The sequence below is a fragment of the Clarias gariepinus genome, chromosome 26, assembly GCF_024256425.1.
Source record: "Clarias gariepinus isolate MV-2021 ecotype Netherlands chromosome 26, CGAR_prim_01v2, whole genome shotgun sequence".
In the NCBI taxonomy this organism is placed as follows: domain Eukaryota; kingdom Metazoa; phylum Chordata; class Actinopteri; order Siluriformes; family Clariidae; genus Clarias; species Clarias gariepinus.
Window position 1 is genome coordinate 10,060,135 of NC_071125.1, and position 23,533 is coordinate 10,083,667.

General features: G+C 38.7%; 1 protein-coding gene across 3 annotated transcripts; it reads left to right on the forward strand.

Moving 5' to 3' along the window:
• Positions 1-434: 434 nt before the first annotated feature.
• virma (vir like m6A methyltransferase associated) lies at positions 435-23,465 on the forward strand. 3 transcript variants are annotated; one of them, XM_053487841.1, is made up of 23 exons: positions 435-510; positions 2,155-2,267; positions 5,218-5,304; positions 5,514-5,562; positions 6,520-6,685; positions 6,857-6,976; positions 8,159-8,392; positions 8,747-9,929; positions 10,378-10,911; positions 11,005-11,159; positions 12,182-12,264; positions 13,767-13,860; positions 15,455-15,996; positions 17,619-17,854; positions 17,973-18,452; positions 18,548-18,680; positions 18,816-18,932; positions 20,327-20,487; positions 20,611-20,707; positions 20,795-20,961; positions 21,386-21,732; positions 21,833-21,985; positions 23,127-23,465. In XM_053487841.1, exons 1-23 carry the CDS (start codon positions 448-450, stop codon positions 23,312-23,314), a joined length of 5,502 nt encoding a protein of 1,833 aa, XP_053343816.1. In that variant the 5' UTR covers positions 435-447; the 3' UTR covers positions 23,315-23,465. The 3 variants fall into 3 exon arrangements, with proteins under 3 accessions (XP_053343816.1, XP_053343817.1, XP_053343818.1); XM_053487842.1 differs by having other exon boundaries at positions 18,548-18,677; XM_053487843.1 differs by having other exon boundaries at positions 8,159-8,362.
• Positions 23,466-23,533: the final 68 nt, after the last annotated feature.

The window sequence follows — 23,533 nt, forward strand, 5'->3', positions numbered from 1 at the left end:
ATAAAATAAAGGGGGTATGTCATTGTATTAAAAATTGTGTATAACTGTGGAAATGTTTTCTCCAATAAACTAAGCAATGTTGTTCTTCCATGGAGATATGTGCAGCACCATATAGTGGAAAAGAAATAGTGCAATTTTTTTCCTTTTTTTTTGTTGTTGTTGTTATATAAATCATCTTACATCTTATGTAGGAAAATGCCAGAATTGTCTCTAAAAAAGGAATCTCACTGGTCATAATTATTCTATAATAATACAGTTTGCCTACAGTAATAAAGCATTTTTATATGGCAATATGAATACTTAATGTTTTCTATTCATGCTGTATACATTAAACGCATTAGAGAATCAGGCTTTAATCTGGTTTATTGTTGTTTTCTTTTTTGGCGCAGTTTGCAGTGACCCGGAAGTGAATTTTGAGCAGGAAGTACAAATGACCTAGCAACAAAGATGGCGGGGGATTCCTCAATGGAGCTTCTGTTTTTAGACACGTTTAAGCACCAGAGTGCAGAGGTAAATTATGGCGTTCTGCATATGTAATTATTGTGCGAGACAGTTTCAATAATATGTTGTCTGCCAAGTTAACGAGCTTGTTTTTTTTGTCTGTGTGATTTGTAAACAAGCAAGGTAGTTAGCAGAGTGGCTAAAGGCACTAGCATGTTGGCACGTCCAAAAGCGAACATTATTGGACGTGGTTATTGTAATAACCAGGATGTTGAAGTAGTATTATTTTAAGTAAACATTACATCTGTACCTATTGCTTATAGACTTATAGACTGTGCATACATTTATACACGGCAAGAAATCGATGCCAACAAACACCGGCACACTGCAGAGCAGAGAATCTTGATAACTGTCTCTCCTGTTTGTTTTCTCATTCAAGTGCTGTCATTTGCAGCATGGATACTAATAAGATGTGATTAATCACATTAAAAAAGTCATTCCGTCTCCTATCCCCTTAAAACACGCACCTCTTCATACCTGAATGCATCTATACAAATCTACACTGTTCTGTTAATGACCAGTATTTATTCATTCATTCATTCCTGTTAAATGTATGTTATTAGAGAAACTAGTTTCAAAGTAAATTTTCTGTCCCTTGAAATTAAGTGATATTTTAAATAAAAATAAAATAATATATATCCATGCATACACACACACACACACACACACACACAAGCACAGGATGGTGTTAAGACTCTCAGCTGCAGTAAAACATTTAAATGGTAAAACATGTTTTAAAGAAGCCTGTATGTCTGTGGGTGACAATTGTAAAAGTCCCTACGAGACCAGAGTTTCAGACATGAAGCAGTATGTCCAATCATGGCTCTGTTGAACTGAGAGGACTAACCCTTACCTTGGTGGTATCCAAGCCCTAGTGAAATGCTGAGATAAGTGCATTAGTTTAGCAGGGGATTATATCGAGAAATAAAGGGTTTTTGCTCTAAGAACTGTGTTATACTATTCTGCAGAATCAAATGTCCTGGTTTGAATGCCTCTCATAATCACAGAAGAGTTACTCTTACCAGCCAAATGTTTATATATATACACCTTCCCACTTTTTTCTGTTTCTTGAACTTAATCAAATGAAAACAATAGCAAAAGTAAATTCAAAAATCAACACCAAATCAGACTAAAGAATTAAGCAGTGCTGTGGGATAAAGTTGTTTCTGCTGTAATAATGTCAAGCCAAGTTTTATTTATCTGTCTGTCCATTTTTATATCTATTTATTTAAAAGCATAAATTCTACTTATTCCATTTTTGGTACAGTTGAGATTAGCACTTTGTGTTTTGGATGATAATGATCTGAAACTAACATGAAACCTGCCATCGTTCAGCCAGTTTCTGTTTTGTAGAACTTAAGGGGGCAGGTTTATTTCAGTTTTAAATAAGAGCAATTGCTGGAGGTGATTATTTAAATAACTAGAGATTTTTGTTTTATCAAAACGTTGCCAAATTGTGTTTGTAGAAATTGATTTTTTTTCCATTTCAATGATGGTCATTTTGATAAAAAACTAAATGTTGAAATAATAGGCAAAAAAAGTTAATTTGTTGTATAGCAGATAACCAGTGTTTTTTCTATATTCATGTTGGAGCTGTTGGAAAGTTCTTACATTATGTGCCATTTTTTTCTGTGGTTATTTCCTGTCCTGTAGTTCACAAATGTGGATGTGGTGCGGTTTCCGTATGGTGTAATGATCACAGAGGTCCGAGTCATCCCTCCAGGTATCAAAGCCCACAGCAACCTCCCGGACAGCAGAGCCTTCGGGTAAGAGCACAAACAATTCTCATGCAGGGTAGACGTGCGGATGGTGTTTCCAAATTGCCCGTAGTGTGTACGTTTTTGTGTTTGTGCCCTGTGATGGACTGGCACAGGGTAGATCTTGCCTTGTGCCCCTAGTCCGCGATATGCTCCAGGCTTCCCACAACCCTGTACAGGGTAAGCAGTATAGTGAATGAGTGTGTGAGAGAATCTGTAGTCATGTAGTTCCCTTATAATGATTGAAAATTATTGCAATACTTATGAATGTATTGAAAGGCAAAAACAATCATAGCAATCAATTTTACCAAAGCACAACTTTACTAAATATCTTTGGTTAGATGGACTATATCAGTTGATTAAGTGAATTAAATTAATGTGTAGTATACAGTATATAGTATAGTGTTATCTGGTAAACATGATTACTCAATTTATGGAACACATTTCTGAATCACAATATCTACAGCATGATGCAACCACCACCATGCTTCACTGTGGATGTCATCTTTGGGGTGTTTTTTTTTTTTTTTTCTTGTGGGAAAAATGTTTCTTATTTGCCCTCGGCTTGCTCACCAGGGACAAACTGACCATTTTGATTCATACAAATTCACATTTCATACAAACCTAAATAATTCTTTTGACTATGTAAAGCTGCTTTGCGGCAATGAAAATTGCTAAAAGCGCTATACAAATAGAATTGAATTGAATTGAATTGAATTTGCCAAAAGTTTCACTCAGGTCTCTATAAATCATGTAATATCTTGCTACATGTTTTTTTTCCGATGACTGTGCGTACATGTTTTGGCAAACTTTTGCTTGGTGTGGAGTTTTTCTTCATACGAGAGAACATATATAAGTATGTGAGGAATAGTAGAGATTGTTGACAAGTGCAGAATGTGTACCAGATTTTCCAGCAGCTTCTTTAACGTTGTGGGGATCTCTTGGAAGCGGTTCTAAATGGTTCTTGTACTTTTATCGGTTTTAGAGGGACATCCTGTTCTTGGTAATGTCAACACTGGTGCCCTGTTTGTTCCATGGTAAAGCTAATGACAACCATTTTTAACCTTTACCAGCCCCTTACCTGTAAGCTCTTTGCAAACCATGGCTTTAGCAATGCAGTGCAGTACAGAAACTGCTAATCGTTATTTAGTGTTAATCAGAGTTAACATTGATGACAGGCATATTATGGTTCATTTTTAGCTCGAGTTTGAATGTGGTTGGTTAATTTTGAGCACAGTCGCATAAAGAAATGTGCACACTTATGCAACAATTTTTTCTTCTTCTTCCTTCAAGATATTATATTTGCTTTTCACTTGAATTTTTTTAGACGTTGTTACCTTTGGCATGATTTATTTTGGGTAAATATTTTAATAGTGGCTTAGCAGGCATGAAGACTTTACTGTGAATACGAGTAGCGTTCAAGTCAAACTAGGACTTTTGACTCCCCCTCAACACTAAAGCACTTATAAAGCGTTTTATTAGTGGATTCCATCAAGGTAGAAAGATTGGACTGCCTCCAACGAACCCCTGTAGTGATCCAAACATGTGGAAATCACTTGAAGCAAGCTCAGAACTATATAGTAAGGTGAAAATAACTCCTATTCAATTTCCTGTAATCTAAAAGTGATGCGGTGCTAGTATGAGGTTGTACATCGTCTTTTAAAAACATAACTAGACGGTCCAGTCATAGCCCGGTGTATTAAGAAAACTTTCTACCTTGTTGGTATCCAAGCACTAGTGAAACGCTGGAAGACATGCATTAGTGCAGCAGGGAATTATAAAGAGAAATAAAGATAGTTATACTCTCATAACTTTGATATTCTGCACAATCAAAAGTCCTGGTTTGACTTGAACAACCCTCGTATTAACAAGAAGTGAGTTCTGTAAGTAGATTCTGTAGGTGTTTTCCATGTGAATGAATGATTTCCAATGAATTTTGTTTATTCATTATTAGTTAATGTATGCCATAATTTACGTGTCATAATCTGTTAACAAAACACAGTGTCTAAAATTCTAAATTAATTAAAATAAAATTTTTAGTCACTGCATAACATCATTGATGGTCATGTTGTATTTATTTTAAAAAATCTCTTCATTCTTTAAATTAACCATAGAAACAATGATCGATTAATCTAACAAATTAATCTAAATTAAATATCACGTGTTTTTGCTTCCTTGCTCCCTCATCATAAAACATAATAATACACATCACAGATGTGTAAACCACAGTGTCGTCAATACTAGTAATTATATGCTGCTGTCATCATTAACATTAGTCTGGTTTCTTTAAGGCGGACAGTAATTAATCTTTCTGGTCGAAGTAATAGTTTTAGCTGAAGCTTGTATTGATAAAACAGGATTGTTTTTTAACTTTTTCACTCTTTCTCGTGTGTGTCTTGGTTTCTCCTGTTCTCAGTCGTCTTAGGTATCAAGTACACCACACCCCCTATTCTCCTGCTTTCAGTTATGACTCACCTATCTGTGTGTTTGTCTTCTTGAATGCCTTTTCTACTTATTGTGATGACTTTTTTTCTTAATGAGCTGTTTAGATTTAGGAATAATACATCTTTGGGTCATTTCAGGTTACTGTCTGTAGGACCAGAGTTTTTTTGCTTAAAAATGTGGTTACGACTGTTAGGTATTGTTCATGAAGTTCATGTTTTGTCAGTGGAAACAGTGCCACATATTGTACTTTTGTTAATGAAATTGAAAGGGAATTAGATTTAAAGGCCTGGGCAGTGTAACTATACGGTATTGTATTGGTGTTTGAGTAGAATGTGTGATGTTCATGATTTAATGGGCTTTTATTTCCTTTCCAAACCAATGGAAAGTATGTGTGTCTTCTGGGGCTTCGTCAAACTTGAATCTGATGTACACACTGTGTGTGTGTGTGTGTGTGTGTGTGTGTGTGTGTGTGTGTGTGTGTGTGTGGACATTTTCTTTCTTTTTTTTTCTTCAGAGAAACTGCTCCTCATGCCTTCCAGTTAGACCTGTTTTTTAACAATGTGTCCAAACCCAGCACCCCAGTGTTTGACCGGTTGGGCAGGTACTACACCACACACAAACACTCACATATACACACACACCCAACACACCAGTGCGCACACACTTACAAATGCCAACATTTACAACTAATATACACATGGTTAATTATTGTGCTTTAAAATGAAATGATTATAGTCGTTAATTACTTCACAAATATTATTGATATCAGTCATTTCCCTAATGTTACGCTTGTCATTTATTCTTCTTTAGCTTGGAGTACGATGAGAACAAATCAATTGTCTTCAGGCCCAGTGGAAAGGTGAGAGACGTGTAGACTTACATTTGTCTAACATTCTCTCCCTTAAGTATATTTTAAATGCGTGGAAGAAAAAAAAGAAGTCCTAATGTTTTTATCAATGCTACCCATGGCAGCCTTTGTCTACTCCTATACGACAAGTGCTACACTAACTTGACTTTCTAGCTCTAGGATGGCTATGCAAATCATCAGTTGTTTGCATGCTTGACATAATTCCCTTTACCTCTCCCTATCATGGGAAAGTGTTTAGATCAAATATCATATCTTTTCATAACACAAGCTGATCTAACTGCATTAAATCAGAGACAAGTTTTTTTTTCTTTACATCTGACATGTTTCAGTTAACAAAAGCAAAGTAATTCTGTGTCATTGGACATGTTGAATATGAGAAGAACTTCATATTTGCATATAAGGCAGTCCCTTTGCCCCTCCCCTTTAAACGAGAGGGTTTCTGAAATAGCACGGACCTTTTAAAAAGGGAAAGTGAAGTTTGAGCATAGGGTCATATTTTTCTCTTTTGAGCATGGTGCTCTTTTTTTTTAGTATTTATTATGAAGACTGCCCTCCTATTTGCATGTATATGAAATGAGGAAGTAATAAAACAATAAAAAGAAACGTGTCATGCTTTTAATTTGTACAAAAAGCCATTATATAGTTGGTGAATTAAAGGAAATAGAGTAACTGTTAACAGACTTTGCAAGTGTCTGATTTTATCTAATGATAAAGAACTCCAGTCTGTCTGTAATCAGTGTTCGCTTGCTGGTTGCTTGTGTAATTTCATGCCATAATTCTCAATAAGCAGCAAGGTATACTTTCTGTTTCCCTCATATTCATGAGATTAACTTACATACTATTTCATCTTCAAGTTGTAGTGACCAAGACATATGTAGTAGGTTTGAAGAAGAGTTATTACCATAATGAGACAAGACCTTGCTTGATTGTTTGCTATTTTTGTTTTAGATTAATACAGACGGGTTGGTGCTGCGAGGTTGGTATACGTGTCTAACGTTGGCGGTGTATGGTACGGCTGAGCGCTCACATGGCCATGATCGCGATTCTCCGCCCCCACCCCCTCCACCGCCACCGCAACAACAGGCACCTGCCTCTAAGAGGAATGTTAAGCATGGTCAGTAAATCAGATATTTACACACATGTGGATGATATAGAAATTTAAACATTACTTTTTAATCAAAGGCTCTATTTAAAAGAAGAAAAGTGGAGAGTCTAGTTTCATTAGAGGCAGTTGTAACGGAATGTATATTGTTTTTATGTTCATATTGTGTTGTTATTGTGTCAGAGTGGGATAACGAGGAGCAGTTTAATGGAAGTCCACCCCGACCACAACCCAGAGGCCCTCGAACCCCACCAGGGCCTCCACCCCCGGATGATGATGAAGAGGACGCACTGCCGGTGACAGGTGTGTGAAACTTTTTAGATTGAAAATCAGGTGTCTGAACTGGTTGTTGTTTATTATATATATATTTTTTATTTTAAGTGAGACACCTGTCACCTTGCATTTCCAAGTGTGTTAGGGGTTTAAATCTCATCTCCAGTCTGTGTGCAAGAATATAGTTCTGGGTCCTCCGGTTTCTTCCCATGGTGCATTAACATGCAGTAAAGGCTGATTGGTGTTTTTAAACTGCCTGTATTTCAATTCAGTTCAGTTCAATTTTATTTGTATAGCGCTTTTAACAATTGTGATTGTTGCAAAGAACTTTACACAATCAAAAGAATTATTTAAGTTTATGTGGAATGTAAATTTTTTGTGAATCAGAATGGTTAGATAGCCCCTGATGAGCAAGCCGAGGGCGACGGTGGCAAGGGAAAACTCCCTGAGATGGCAATAGGAAAAAACCTTGCGAGGTACCAGACTCAACAGGGAACCCATCCTCATTTGGGTGAAACAGAGAGCAGGAATTGATCTGCATTCATACTGTGTGTTAGGCAGCAGGCAGTTTAGTATAACAGTTGATGTTAATTGATGTTAATTGAGTCCAGGTAGTTATTGGAGGCTCATAATTGGAGGCTTGTAGTGTATGATTGGGTGAGTGTGTGTTTGTAAGCTTGTGCCCTTGTAATAGAATTGGAGAGTTAGATAATTGATGAATGTGTGAAAAGTGAAACATTTATCCTAAAAAAAAAACTAAAAGAGAAAAAGAACTTTTCAAAAAAACACAAAAAATTACAAAAATAATGTAACATCAGGGCTTGGAGTCGCAGTTTGTGCATTAGTACCGAATCACCTAAAATCCACCATCCAGCTGAGTTTTCGTTATTGCCGTCACGGCTTCCGACTGCACAGCTGGCGAAAATATTACACCCTCTCATACACTTAAAGTGGTGGAAATGCAAATTTCCCTATCTTTTTTAAGCTACTGGTTCTAGATGATTAAGTAATTAATTAGAATTTTTATAATGGCAAATGCTCAGCAGGGAAAAATCAGTACTGCTCAAGAATATTGCCCACAGTACTGCTGAAATTAAGAATGCAATACACATGTATGTAAATGTTCCATATATAAAATATATATAAATAAATAATAATTGAAAAAAATTATCCAATCCTGTACTCATGTGTTTTAAATCAATGGTGTTGCAGGTCCAGTGAAGGAGGAAAGCGTGGAGCGAGGAGATGATGATTTGGAGCCGGTCTCTCCCGAACGAAGCTCCCTCCCTCCTGACGATGCGTACTCGGACCAGGAACAGGAAGAAGATGAAGGCGCAGGGGAGGATGAAGACGAAGTTGCTCGCTCCGAAGGAAGCGAACCGGAAGAGGAGGAGGAGGAAGAGGAGGAAGAAGAGGGTGAGGAGGAGATGGAGGATGATGGTGAAGGTAGGGGAGGCGCAGCGCGGTGTGCGTCCCTCAGGCGTGTGTGCTGATGTGTTTCTCCCAGCATGCTCACACATTAACCTGAGCGCAGAGAGGAAGTAACTAAAATCTCACTGCATGTTAAACCGCCTCCCCCTCAGCCACAGCATAGATATGGAACTCGTTACTTATGTCCATGTCTCAAGCTTATACTCATTCTGCTTTGCATAGTCGTATATGAGGAAATATTACAAGATGGTTAATTCCGTAATGAAAGCAAGCAGACTTTGAGATGTTGCATGCGGGAATATATTTCATTTAGTTTTATGATTCTTGTTGTACTCAGTTTAAAATGTAATTTTTTTCTCGTTACTCTAGGTGACGATGGCTATGAACAAATTTCCAGTGATGAGGAGGATCTTGAGAGTGGGCCCTTTAAACTGCCAGCCTTCGATCTCGACTGTACCCCTGAGGACCTCGCATCACTACCGACCGTCCAATACGATCCGTACGAACGGGAACTCCGCCCCCTCCAGCACTTTACTGCACCCCATATCACACGCTATGAGGCTGAATTGACTTGTATTAAGGCAACAGATATTCAGGACCAAACGTTGCCATGGGCCGAGTCTGCAGCCAAGTTGTCAGAACTGCTAGAGGCCTGTGGGGAGGGGCCAGAGCCAGAGCGCGGTGCAGGCTGGGTAACAGCATTAGAGGAAGTTTCTACTTTGCTAGTGAAAGGGTTGAGCTTCATGGCGGTGAAGGACCCAGAGGGCCAGAAGGAGCAGCTGAAATTGCTGGTTGAATGGACATCCGCAGCTCTAAATCTTGATTCAGCCCTGGCACAGCCCATCGCCTTGAACCTGCGCCAACTGAAAGCAGGCGCCAAACTGGCATCTTGTTTGGCCGACTGTGGTACTCAAACTGTGCAGGCCCTGCTGGGAAAGGGAGTCGTGGGTCTCCTGCTAGACCTCCTGTTCGCCGATCATGTGTCATCCACACTGAAACTCAGTGTTCTGCGCTCCCTCGACAGCATCATCAGTGACCCCCTTGGCATGGAGGCGCTGATTAGAGCGGACCAACAAGACAGCGAAGGGACCAGTGGCTACCAGCGTCTGCTCGAGCTCTTCCTGTTGGACCAGACCGTCCGAGTGGCGACAGCAGGTGCTGCCATCGTGCAAAAGGGACATTTTTACGAAGTGCTGACTGACCTTCAGAAAACAGCGGGTGTGTGGGCCGAGCACCATCCCGCAGACGGTGAGGCTGGAGAAAGAGAAGGAGCTGAGAGGGAGAGAGAAAGCACTGATCGAGAGGGAGAGGAGGGAGACAGGGACAACATCGAGGCGGAGCCAGAGAGCCCGATGGACATCGACACGCTGCTGGAATCGAACTCTCTATCAGAGGCTGACCTGGAAAGGCTGCAAGGTTTGTTAGAAGAGTTGCTCCACCTGCTGGAAACGGCGCCTCACTGCATGGTGCAGCCGCCTGGCAAAGCTTTTCCTACCACTGCACGCATTACTGGACCTCCAGAAAGAGATGATCCTTATCCAACACTCTACAGGTGATTAGTCTAATAATAACCCCCACCCCATACCACCACCACCCCTCATCTCACTCATTTAGGCAAAGATAAGAAACCTAGTCACATTTTTGTGCGACTTTTTTGTTGTAAAAAATAAATAATTGGTAGTTATTTTTGTGATTGTCAGAATCATGTTAGCTTAAAGTATTGGACTTTCTATAAAAGGAAAAAGTTAGTGTGTCTGTGGTAGTCGATGCACCATGAAATTTAAATAAGACGTGCTTTAAATGCGCTTATTTGGCTTTACCAGACATGCGAGTTTGAAGAGAGTCAGTGTTACCAAAAGCTTTGTAACTTAGGATGAAATTTATATTTAGTTTTGACGTGTGAAATAATTTACACACAATTTAAATGAAAAAAAAAGCTAAATGATTATTTGTAATAGTGAAAATGTATGAAGTTTATAGTAATATTTTTTTTCTTACAGGTATATGCATGCTGCCCACTTCTTGGAGTCACTGGCGGTTGTACTGACTTCTCCAGCCACTTGCAGTCACGTGGGAGTACTGCAGGCCGTGCGAGAGCTGCTACGCTTCTTGTCTCAATCCCAGCAAGGCCTCTTATTCCTTCTGAGCCAGCACGAACCCACCAACATCCTGTTACGTTTGCTTACACCTCTCACACACCTGGCACCCCTTACAAACCTAGCTCACATTGCCCCAATGACCCCTCTGTTGGAGGCAGAAGGGGAGGAAGCCGCCACTGGTCCTGAGAGCTCGTTGGACGATGGCTTCTGGGTGTGGTTAATGCAGGCCCTGCACGCCCTGCAAGCTGTCGCAGAACTGAACGCTTTGGAGATCGAGGAAGGTGACAATCCCGAAGTGTTGTCCACACTCCATAGCTTGTATCTAATCAGTTTCAGCAGCACAGGACGAAACGCGGTCTCACACGTACTAAGCCTGGACGTTAATCTCGGCTGCCTGGTCAACCTGCTCGAGCATCACGCTAAAGAAGGACAGGGGTGAGTACGCACACACCACGCAGTAGACGAAAGCAAAATAAGCTGTGGATGAATCCTGCATGAATGTGCTCCAATGTGTTGATTTATTTTTAGGGAGGGAAAAGCCAGAAAGTCTGTGACATACAACTATGCCTGCATGCTCGTGCTGCTGGTCGTACAGGCTTCTGCCGAGCTGAAAATGATGGAACACTACGCTGCTCCATTACTCGGTATCTGCAAAGCAGACGAGAACAACACAAAACTTCAAGGTGAGACAAAAAAAAAATCTTACCAAAGTCATGATTTTATGTGGTGAGCACAGAAACATGATAAAAACAAACGTTGAAGTGCTGTACTTATGTCCAAATATCTCTATTATTATGTCACTGAGGTATGTCAAATCCGCAGGACATCCTATGTGGAAATAAAGTATTACTGTAAATAATGTCATTGCACATCATACATATTTCTGCAATTTGTGGGCAAAATAAAGAGCAAAGTTAGAAAAAAATGTGATGATATGAAAAGATGGCTGGGGAAAAAAAAGCAATAGGAGACCACCGGTGTGTCTCAATACAGGACCCAATAATTTGAAGGATAAATTTGAAGGCTGATTACATCATAGAGTTGCAACAAGGACTGTTTTAGTTCAAAGGTTCCTTCATACGCAGGCTTCTTTCCCATAAAAACGGAGAGTGCAACGATAAATGCTGCATAGCCTGACCTTTTCCAAGATCCGTGGGAAAGTTTGATGGCAGACACAGGACCCGAGAATGTTAAAAATAAATTTATTACAGAAATAAATTATATAATACATTAAATAAAAATCAAGCATTTCAACAACTGTAATAATAATAAGAAGCGGGGATTTAAATAAAAACAGGTTTTCTTAAATTGTGGTTGCATACATGACTGGTTTTGAATATGGGTTTTGGTAGGCAGCTGCTCTTCCCTCTTTCCAGTAGTGTGGACCGTGCTGACCTAGTGTAATTAACGATATTTAGAACACTTGTAATGTGGAGTGATACATTTATTTGACGTTCCAGTGCTGTTATGCTTGATATTATTACTCGTTAAATGCACTTAAATTACTCGTTTATAATTATCTGGTGTGTAATATCCAGTAGCCTGACTAAATCCCGCCCAGCACAACAGGTATATACTGTGTGTATATATATATATATATATATATATATATATATATATATATATATATATATATATATATATATATATATATTATAAATCGATATCGTATTTTTAAGTCGGTGACATGTGGTTTTCGTTTCAGAGCTGAGTAAATGGCTGGAACCACTGGAGAAGCTACGTTTTGATATGAGTGGGATACCAACCCTTATTGATTACATCAAACAGGTCTGTTTAATTTCTTATGAGAACAAGAAAATTATGGTCTGATTTAGTATTTATAATTATTTGCTGAATTTGGTTTTAAATACACTCACTGGCCATTTTATTAGTAACATCTGTTTGCAATTAAATTTTAAGCAATTATCCAATCATGTGACAGATATGCAAAACAAAATCATGCAAAAAAAAAAAATTTTTAGTGTTTATGCAGAATGATGGGGAACAAGTGTACAATAAATACCAGTTCTAGGGGGCGAGGAGGCCAAACTCCTCCTCTGTTTTTTGGACATTATGGTAACTATTTTTAATCGTGGTAAGAAGGAAAGCATATTAATATACACAAATCACCAAACAGTTGGGATGCAACATGAATCTTAGGCTATGGTGGCTATAGGCTGCTGGACGATTTAAGATTTAAAGAACTTTATCATTAATCTTAAAATAAATAAGACATGGCCTGATGGTGTAGTGGTTAGCACTGTCACCATGCAATATTTTTTTTTCCGGTTTCCTCACACAGTCCAAAGACCTGCAATTCAGGCCAAATCTTGTTCCCAAATTGCCCGTAGTGTGTGTATGTGTGTGTGCTCTCGATGGACTGGCACTCAGGGTGTCTCGTGCCCTAAGTCTCCTGGGAAAGGCTCCAGGCCCTCTGCGAATACAGGATAAAGCAGTATAGACGGTGAGCAAGTGAGAGAAATTAGATAAGTATTTAACTGTACTTAATTTACCTATATTGCACTTGGAATGGAAAAATAATACAGTTATTAACATTGCACTTGAAGAGCGGTAAGGACAAATAGCATTAGTAAATGACTGTATAAACAAGTATTGACTTAATATTGTATCATTTCAGACAGTTAAAACCCACATAGTGTAAATGTTACAGAGAAAAGTTGTAAAATTTTATGGCCATTGGTCATCAGTTCATGATGGGGATAAACCAAGTCCTGGTCTCTCTTTAACATTTTGTTCTTTTCTTCATTCTGATGTTTGGTGTTTAATGTTAATTTTTGTTCTAAATTGTATCTGCATAATTTTATGTGTTACTGCTGTCACAGTATTGGCTGATTAAATTAATTAGTAGATCTTTTTTTTTTTCATTTATCTTGAACATTGTAACAGAACATCTTTTATGATGTCAAGATAAAAATTATTTACCATTGCATGATATTATTTTCTACTACAGTTATATTTCTAAATGAATTTTATAAATATATTCTGAAGTATACTATGAAATAATCGGACCGTTCCTAGGAAACAAATATGCTACAATTATTTTAAACAGTCAGGATACACCATTGACTTGGGTCTGTTTGCATTAAATATGTTGCTATAATAATTTTTTTTGTATTATAGAGTTTAAAATTTACCACACGGTTATTAAAGATGTTTATGTATAATTGGGACTAATGCATGCATTTATACAATGCAATGACCCAGTTATATTGTGGACAAGCTACTGAATGTATAGCTGTGCATAACTGAGATTGTGGTTCTTGTGGCAGAATCTGGAGAATGTAATGACACCAAACGGAGTGGGCCTTGTTACTGCTCTAAGAGTACTTTGTCACATCGCCTGTCCACCAGCTACTGTGCCAGGTTCTCTCTCACACACACACACTCACACACACACACACACACACACACACACACACACACACACACACACACACACACACACACACACACACACACACAAACACACACAATGTCCAGTCAAATGTAGTATAGCATTTCTTATGTTAAATAACAGTTTATTAATTGAATAATTTAATGAAACATGATACATAGTGTGATCTTAATTATTTAATGGTCACTTCCAGATCCTAATGATACTCTTAAAATGTTGGAACGACAAGGATAATATGTCCACTTTGCCAAACATTGAAGGCATTTGGATTATGTGCATGGCACCTTTTGTTTAAACCCATCCATTTTCAGATTATCAAAGTAGACCTGGGTGATATGTGATATATGATATAAATAAAATCTCCAATTTTTTGAGACAAAATTCGAGTTTTAAAACGAGAATTTTTCTTAAAATAAAGAAAACGCTAGAGTATATAAGATTAGTTTTTTTATTTAAGCAAAAAGAATATGACCCAACATAAAACTGCTTCTTTGGAAAATGCAAAATGCAAACTTACTTCCACTAACAAGGTTTCTTGTTATTTTAGAAAAAACATAATCAGTACAACCACATACATATCTCTTTTTGGGATCAATAAAGTGTAAACTGTCACCAGTCTTTACAATTTTTGGTTATTCTAGCAAATGAGGAATTGGTAAAGTGCAAGCTGCAGACCTAAATGACTTTTTGTAAAATAGTTGTAAAAATAGAAGAAGAAAAAAAAGAATAGAATATTTTTAATTACTGAAGAAAAAGCATTTTACAAGGTTAGCAAGAAACACAAGCCTGTCTACTGCATCAGGCATGAGACTATGGCATTGTTAAAATCAAATTAATTAAATTTATTTTCGAACATTGACATGAACCGCAAATTCCAATTAATCAATAATAACGATGAATCGCATAGCTCTGATCAAATGTATTGAAACGTGATTGACCGATATTTTTTGCCCAGGTGTTTAAAAAGTTAATAGTGCTTAATGTTTGCTCTTAGTTTAATAACAGTTTTTCGATTGTTAGTGCTGCATTAAAAATTCAAAAGAATAAACCAAAATGAAGACCAGAGGGCTGTGTTTGGGGGGGAAGTTAAATCAAGTTATTTTGAAGCCGAGAAATAAAAGGAAGTTGATCAGAGTTGTCGCACAAGCACTTTGCATGGACAATACAATGATTTGGAAAGTCCTAAAAGATTAGATCTACCTTTATTTATCCCACAGTGGGGAAACTCTTTAAAGAGAGGAAATTGTGGTGTAAATGGTGTAAATGGAAATGGTGTACTAATATCTTTGGTGCTCTGCCACCAAAGGTGCCATGTTTTAAGTTCTTTAACACGTCGAGTTGTATTATCAGAAAATTTAACATGATCTTCTGACCTAATGTCTAATTCATCTCTTGATCTTCAGCAGAAATGTCATTAGAAAATAGCAAAATTGCAACATTTGACTTTTTATTGTAATTATTATTATAGCCCTGCTTCCTTTACAGATAAATTCTTTAAAATGAGGCAGTGTGTGTGTGCATCTCTTGTGGACACTTATCATAAAACTGTTTTCGTGTATATAGGTCAGCAGAAGGACCTGAAGTGGAATCAGGCAGTGATCACACTGTTCAGCGCTGAAGGAATGGACACCTTTATTAAAGTCCTCCAAAAGTTGACCTCGGTGTTACTACCTCCCTGGCGATTACATGGACCCTTGGGCCCGACGCCACAGCGGCTAATGATGATGTCGCTGGCGTCCTGCGCGCTGAGGCTTATGCGAGCGATGCTCAGCGAGCTGCTGCATGGCGGTGCATGCGAGTTCAGGGACGTACGTGTTCCGGCTGTGTGCGTCACCCTGCATACGATCGCGTTCTCTACGCCGTTGGGACGTCTGGATCCCGAGGAGCTGCGTCTGCAGAGCGAGATCACTGACATTTTGCTGACTTTCACACATGCAGTGAGTGAGCAGGAAACAGGTTCTGAGGAAACCGTGGCAGCAAACAGCTGGTCTCTGATGCTAAAAGAGGTGCTCAACTCCATTACCGCCGCACCGGAGAACATTTACAGCAGCCTTAGTCTGTTATCGGAGCTGCTGCCTTTACCACTGCCCATGCAAACAACACAGGTAATACACACATACACCTGGAGGGGACTGATGAGAGAAATGCATTCTGGCATAAATCAATTTAAACAGATGCTGAACAATCAGTCCTTACGCATGTACTGCACACCCTCAAATGGCAAATTGCTTTAGAATAAACGGCAACAAAAAACAATTTGATAAAATCTATTGTAACACACATTTTTATTTCTTATTCATTATACTTAATAAATAAGCAAATTCTTTTCAGCATGTAACATAGTCTGTTAAGTAAGTAAGTCTTGGTTGCTAAGCAACAGAACATGCAAATGACCAGGATTCTACAAAAAACAATGGCTTATTGTAACAGATTTATCCTGTATTGGCACATTATTGCAAAACTGTATTATTATGATTTGGTCCCAGTACGTACAAAGGGAGTTCAAGTCAAACCGGGACTCGTGGATGACGCTGTAAAACCAACATTTACAGAGGCCTCAAGCCTTCAGGAAGGGTAATGAGATCTTGGCAGCAGTAAAACATTTGAATAGTGCAAGTGTTTGAAAGAAGGCTTTGAATAGGGATCTCGGCCGAGGTGACCTGTAGTCCACTGCAGTCATTCCTATAAACATTCAGCGAGTAAAACTTCTGACCCATAACTTGTCACCAACTTTTGGAAGAGATGCATCTGTCTGAAGGAATTATACAGAAAATCATTCAAGAACACAACTTGCACATTATAGTTTAGCTTAGGTCACAGTCCTGACCTTGCTCCAAGCCATTTCAATTTGTTTGCCCATCAAAGGGGTTCCTGGGAATCCAGGAACAGGGAGCAGGCTGTCCAATAATGCCTCTGGCATACTGAGAAAACTTTTTACCTTGACTGTGTCCAAGCACTAGTGAAACACTGGGATAAGTGCATTAGTGTAGCAGGGTATTATATAGAGAAAACTTAGTTTTTACTCTCATAACTGTCTTCTGTTATTGGCACAATCAAAAGTCCTGCTTGGACTTGAACGCTCCTCATGTGTACATGAAGTTTACCGATGTCTTTACATCTAAAGATTGACCACCACAGCTCATAGCCAAAAATGTCGGCATGAACATGATGCTTCAGAACAGAATTAACAAAATTACAGCTACAATTTTAGTTTTTATTATCATTTATTGTTTATAGTCTGTGTTAATTAACTTAATCATACTTGATTGAAATAGATTCATTGTCTTATTTTATCTTATTTTAATTGGACTTTTGGGAGATCATAATATGGGACTGAACATGCCAGTGGACCTTTTACTTACCCAGTGGGCTAGCTAATGAATTTTTTGCTTGTCCAACCCTTATAATGTAGATTATATTGACGAAATTTAAATACATTAATGCACATTTATCAGTAATATATTTCCTCAATACTAAAATTCTCTTTCTTATTTATACTTGGTAAATAGTAGCTGAAATACGTGAACTTTATTGTTTTATAATATGGCTCTGTTATTGGCACTCTTAGAATTTATTAATTTATTTTTTTTTGTATTTTTGCCCTATAGAAAGTTATGCTTCTTTAACACTTTTGATCTTACGCTTTGATGCCCCATAATTGTGGAGTTGCATTTGAATAAGACTTTGTTGTTTAAACATGACATAAATTGTTCTTTCTTTATGGCAGGCTTTGTCAGTCCAAGACATCGGAGTGGCGATGAACACCCGTAAGCTGTGGAGTATGCATCTCCATGCTCAGGCAAACACTTTACAGGAGGTGCTGCGGTGTGTGTGTGTGAGCAGCTGCCCACCTCTCCTGTCTGTGCTCCGGCGAGTGTGTGTGCAGCTCTGTGACCTTGCAGCTCCAACTGCCACCCTTGTCATAAGAACTCTGCTGGAGCAGCTGCATGAAGAGATGCAACTGTAAGATATGTGCATGGCTAAGGAGTGCTGATTTACTGTGAAGATTTAAGGTTTTGTGTGATCTTAATAGATAGATGTTAGTTTATTTTATGTAAGTTATTTTTTGCTTTCTGTTTAGGGAATCTGTGACATCGCAGCTGACAAGGCTGTTAGCCCTGCTAGACTCACTGGTGTCTCAGCGCTCCTGTAAAGCAGCCATGTTGGCTCTGCTGGGCGGAGCCCTACGCAGCGAAGTACGGAGTGAGGGGAAGCCTGAAGACAAACTCACAGAGATGCTGCAGATGCTGCTTGCAATGTTGCTTCCGCCGGTGGACGCCAGCTTACCGCTGCAACAGAACAGTGAACTGATAGCATCGATTATCCAATCGCTGTGTGACCAGGACATTTCGCTGATTGTGAGCGGCTCAGGGGAGGTGTGTGTGTCTGAGGTGGAGCAGTTGGCTAATGCCTTGCCTTCGAAGGACATGATGCCCGGTATATGTGACAGAATGTTGGAAGTGCTCAGAAACGCACACAGCAGCTACACCCTCCAGCTTACTTGCCTCCGAACAATGATGTTCCTAACCGAACATGACTATGGGCTTTATCACTTGAAGAGGTAACGATATGCTTACTGTCTGTATGTATGTATGTATGTATTTGCAGCAATTAACCGATTATTGACCTTTTACCATACATGGGTTTATGTTGCAGCTCACTAAAGAAGCACAGTTCTGCTGTGTCGTCACTACTACGGAGAGAAATCGCATCTTTTAACAAGGAATCGGCTGAACTGCTTTCTGCCATGTTGGATTTTCTACGGCAGATCATCAACAACGATTCGGTGGTAAGCAATAAAATTACTTCTAGCTTCTTGCTTGTTGTAATAAAGCCAGAATTGTGTGTTAAAATTAAGGTTCATGCATATGAAGAGATGAAAAATGTACTATGAGTTTATGTGAGTATTTGTGTACTATAACAGGATGAAGATATAGACTCCCGCTCTTTGGCCTTGAATGTAAGCGATATGAAACAGCTGCTCCAGTGGAAAGATGATGCTTCTGATCATCCACTTGCAGAGTTAGAGAAACACATCACGGTATGAACTGCATCAGCAATAAAAATGTTTGAATGTTAACAATAACATAACCACGCGTGTACAGGACTCCAAGGGAGCTAAATCTGTAAAGCATTATATACAGATAGCACCTCCCTTCCTGTTTAAAACAATATGGTTGGCTAGCTTTAGGTGTCTCAGAGAATCATGTGTTAGCCTTTAACTTCAGGCAGGAAAAGACAAGGACAATTTGCACCAGATGCAGTAAGTACAATATGCAGGCACCAAGTCTAGTCACTGGTCTAGTAACTGTGGCCCACTTTTATCAGAAGCAATGCTCTTCCACGCTTTTCAAGACATATCAATGTAAGCAAAGTGTGGAGCAATAATTTCTGTGTTTTAGTTAATAAGTATGCCATGGAAATAGAGTAATAATAGTTTTTTCAAGTCTGTCTAAAATTAAATTTAAGGTACATGTAAGTACATTACAGTAGGTCACAACCTATAAAGTTTGTCACCAGGAATGTGAGTAAAGTAAATCAGAGCTAAATTTCACAACCTTTGTCCCATGCAGAAATGCATTTCAAATTTCAGCTGAGTCTCACATAAAGCTTCTGTAGTCCCTCTGAGTTGGTATCTTTCAAATTTTACCATGTATTCAGCAGAAATGTAACAACTCGCCGTATGACGAACCAGAACTCGTCATATGGCTAGCCGGAACTAGCCATAAAGCTATGTCTGTGGAATGAAGAGTTTCATTTGTTTTAAGTGCTAGAAATGGGAATCACCAAGGACCACCCAATATGATAATATCGAATACACAGATGAAGATTTGATTAGTATTGCAATTCTTTAAGTATTATGATTTTATAAACAACCTGATTGATTATTTTTAGATTTTTTTATACTTCTAAACAAACTTCTGAACCGAAAGAAATCACAAACTATCCCTTTAACATGCTAAATAATTAATTTGCACATATTTGGATGAACTAATTCATTAGCTATTTTTTTCTAAAAGCACTAAAAATACGCAGACCAGGGGTTGCTTCAGGACCAGGGTTGGAAATTTGTGTTTTAGATTATGGGCACAATATGTATGTACAGTATGTGTGGCAATACATTTCCCATCAACTATATTGCATGGACATGGCTCAACAAATCATTATTAAAATCTCTTGGCGACAATTTTTTACAATCAAATTTTATGACTTTTAATTGATCAGTTCATGCAGCCCTGTACTGCACAGAATATTAATGTTGTGCCACAACTAATGTTGTGTCCTGTTTATTTGAAACAGTATGCTCAATCAGTGGTCTTTAGCTTGTGTACATGTATGCTTGCTTCAAAGCTACTGTGCTGTCTGACTAAGTTTGAACTTTTTATTTTGGTGTATTTGATATCTAATGCTTTTGTTATTACTAAACTTTCCCAGGAACTCCTTAAAGAGGATGATTCCTTGGAAGCTCTGCTGGAAAACGTGGTGGGACTGCGGCAAATAGTGGAAAGTTCTCGAGAGGCTATGAGTCAAGCAGAACATGAAACAGAGCCAACTCTGCCTTCTGCTGAACCTCTCCAGACCCAGTTTAACAACAGGTATTAAAAGGGACTGCTTGTTGATTGTTAATTGTTACTCCATCAACTTATTTGGTGGTAATCAACAAGTTTAATGTTGATTCTTAATATTCCTGTGTGATTGTGTGTGTTCTCTCCCTAAAGAACTGTATATATTCTCTCGGATCTATTGGACGATCAGCTGAGGGCTCTTTGGTATTCTCCATTCCAGTCAGATGAAATGGAGACAGAACAAGACATGGTGAGTGTGTTTGTTTGCTTTGATTTACTTTATCTTAGTCCAGTTCAGTCTTTCAGCTTAGTTACAGAAATTTCTATTCACTTCTAGGTTAAAGTCGACCTGGTCACGCTGGCGCAGCAGTGCTGCCCTGATCTCAACCTGAAGGCGGAGTTAGACCGGTCGTTCCTGAGCGAGCCTACTTCACCAGGCCACAGCAAACCAGCAAAGGGATTTAGACTGGGGAAGCACAAGCATGAAACCTTTATCACTTCTAGGTACACAAAAACACTTTCTTGTGCACTTCCATTGGTCAAAAACACAGGGATGCAAAAAGCTTTGCAAAAAGCATGGAGAAATCACAAAAATTACTCAAACATAGGAAAAAAAGGAGCTGGAGTTATATAAGCAATTAGTTTATTTTAAAACTAATTATTTTAAATCTCTATCACATTTCACCTTTTATTTATCGGTGCGAAGAACACATTGGATTTCTACAGTGCTACAGCTCTGCCCTTTGGCTCAGTTCAGTATGACTGGTGTCTCACCTGTTTAAAGAAGAAAAACACACTAGGGTTCAATTCAAATAGACTAAATACTGCATATAGACTAAATACTGCATATATTAAAACACCCTTTGTGAGCATAGATTTGCCCCCAATAATTACTACATTTTATACATTTACATGTGTCTCTTACCAGTGGCAAATCGGAGTATGTGGAGCCGGCCAAACGTGCTCACATCATGGTCGCTCCTCGCGGACGTGGCCGTGGTGCTTTCAACCAGCTCAACCGGCCGCACGACATCTTCCGGCAGCGCAAACAGAACACGAGTCGGCCGCCCTCCATGCACGTGGATGACTTTTTGGCTGCAGAGTTTAAGGAAGTGAGCCTGCCCCCAGGTTTGGCTCTACCCAAACGCCCACTTAAAGGGGGAGGGGCCAAGCCACCAACTAGAGGACTGTTTACTGGAGAAACCAGAGGACGAGGCTTCCAGAGCCACACCCGCTTCTTCACTCCCCCCGCACCCAAGAGTGCCTTGCTTGCCAGTACGCACAACTGATAATACTCAAGCGCTTATACTGATCTTTTTAATGCAGTCTGATAACTTTTGTAAATTGCTGTTTTAATCTTTTTTTCGCTTCTAAGGTAATTATCCTCGGCGAGAGGTTGGGCGGGGCTCCACTTGGAATGCACCAGTGACGGCAGTCACTCACAGAGGGACATACAGTGAACCACGAGGAGCACAAAGTAACTTCACACGGCCATTACCATCGAGACAGCCACCAACAGGTCATGCAGGTATTAATTCAATTCAATTCTATTCGGTTTTAGTTATGTAACACATTTAACAATGGTTAAATCATAACATTGTCACAATTTTAACTTTGTCGCAAAGCAGCTTAACATAAAATAAATAAAATGAAAAGTTTGCAAGATGTAAGGAAATATGTATGAATATCAGTTTGTTAGTATTTCTAGATAATTAAGTACATTTAAATTCCTGGCAAATTATGAATAATGAAATTAAATAATTTTTTTTTTTTTTAATCAGGCCACAAATTTATGCAGGTATCTTTTAAAGATTAGCAAGTTTTTTGCAACTACCAGGCTACCTGCAAGTCGTCTTTCAGTAAAAAAAATAGCTAAGGAATTGTTACTCTGAGGTGAAGTCTACTACACTATTTGTGGGGGCCCATTAAAATAGGAGGTCCATGCCAAATTTTTAAGAACCTGTGATCTAATAAACTAAATATTAGGTGTTTACTAAATATACTGTGTTTGTGTGTCTTTAGGCCCTTTCATTTTTTTCATATTTTATTTTTAATGTAGTCTTGAGAAATAGTTCTTCAGGCTTCCTGAAGGACCTTTCAGGCTCTTATTTTTAGTCCAGTCCCTGCACCTTTTTTCTTTGTTAAGCCACACAGTGATCCATGATTCATTCAAGCTTTAAAAACATCTAAGGCATGAACCAGTGAGAAACAGATGCAGATGATGATTAGTGTACTGGTGATCCTGAATGCTGAGTGGTTGGAACAGATGAGAGGTTGATGCTGTGGTTTTAGCATAAACAAGCAATTCTTAAATTGTATTTTTAGGCACTTTAAAGCCTGTTGCAGCTGTAATGTAATAAATTATTTAATATGAAGAAATGAGGGGTGGTTCAAGACTTTTGCACAGTACTGTACTTGCAGTCAAAGTAGCTGTTAGGTGGTAAATGTCATAAAAACTAGCAGACTAGACAAGGCAATGAAAATAATAGAAAAATAAAATCGGTGTTTATGGATTTAATTGACCTGTAGAAACAACTTTAGTCTTATGAATAAATACTAAACTTTGAATGCCCGAATACAGGTATTTACTACAGGTTTTTGCAGTTGGTCAGTAAATAACAGTGGTATTGGAGAAATATTTAAAAAATATTTTTTCGTAATTTCATCAGGTGCATACCGTTTGGCTCCGAGAGACCGTGCCCCCAGAGGAAGAGGTACTGGCCTTTCCTGGCTAAGTGGAGGAGGACTAAATGTGGGAGGTGGTGGCGTAAGTAACAGTGGGCGTGGTCAAGGGAAATTCAGCAGCAGCGGGAGCGGAGGTGGACGAGGCCGGCATGTACGCTCGTTCACTCGCTAAAACAGTAAACTGTACAAGACTCAGCCACATGGCACTAAAGGACCAACCAGGTTGTGGACTTAGTCATCAGAAGCAATGGATGCATTTATGTAATGTTATTTTTGTTCTTTTTTTGTGTGTAAAAACCTGATTAAAATTCTGTGAATATTCACTTGTCTTTAATATTTTTTTTTATTTTATATTTGAGTTTCATTAGTGTAAAAGTGTCCATTTTTATAT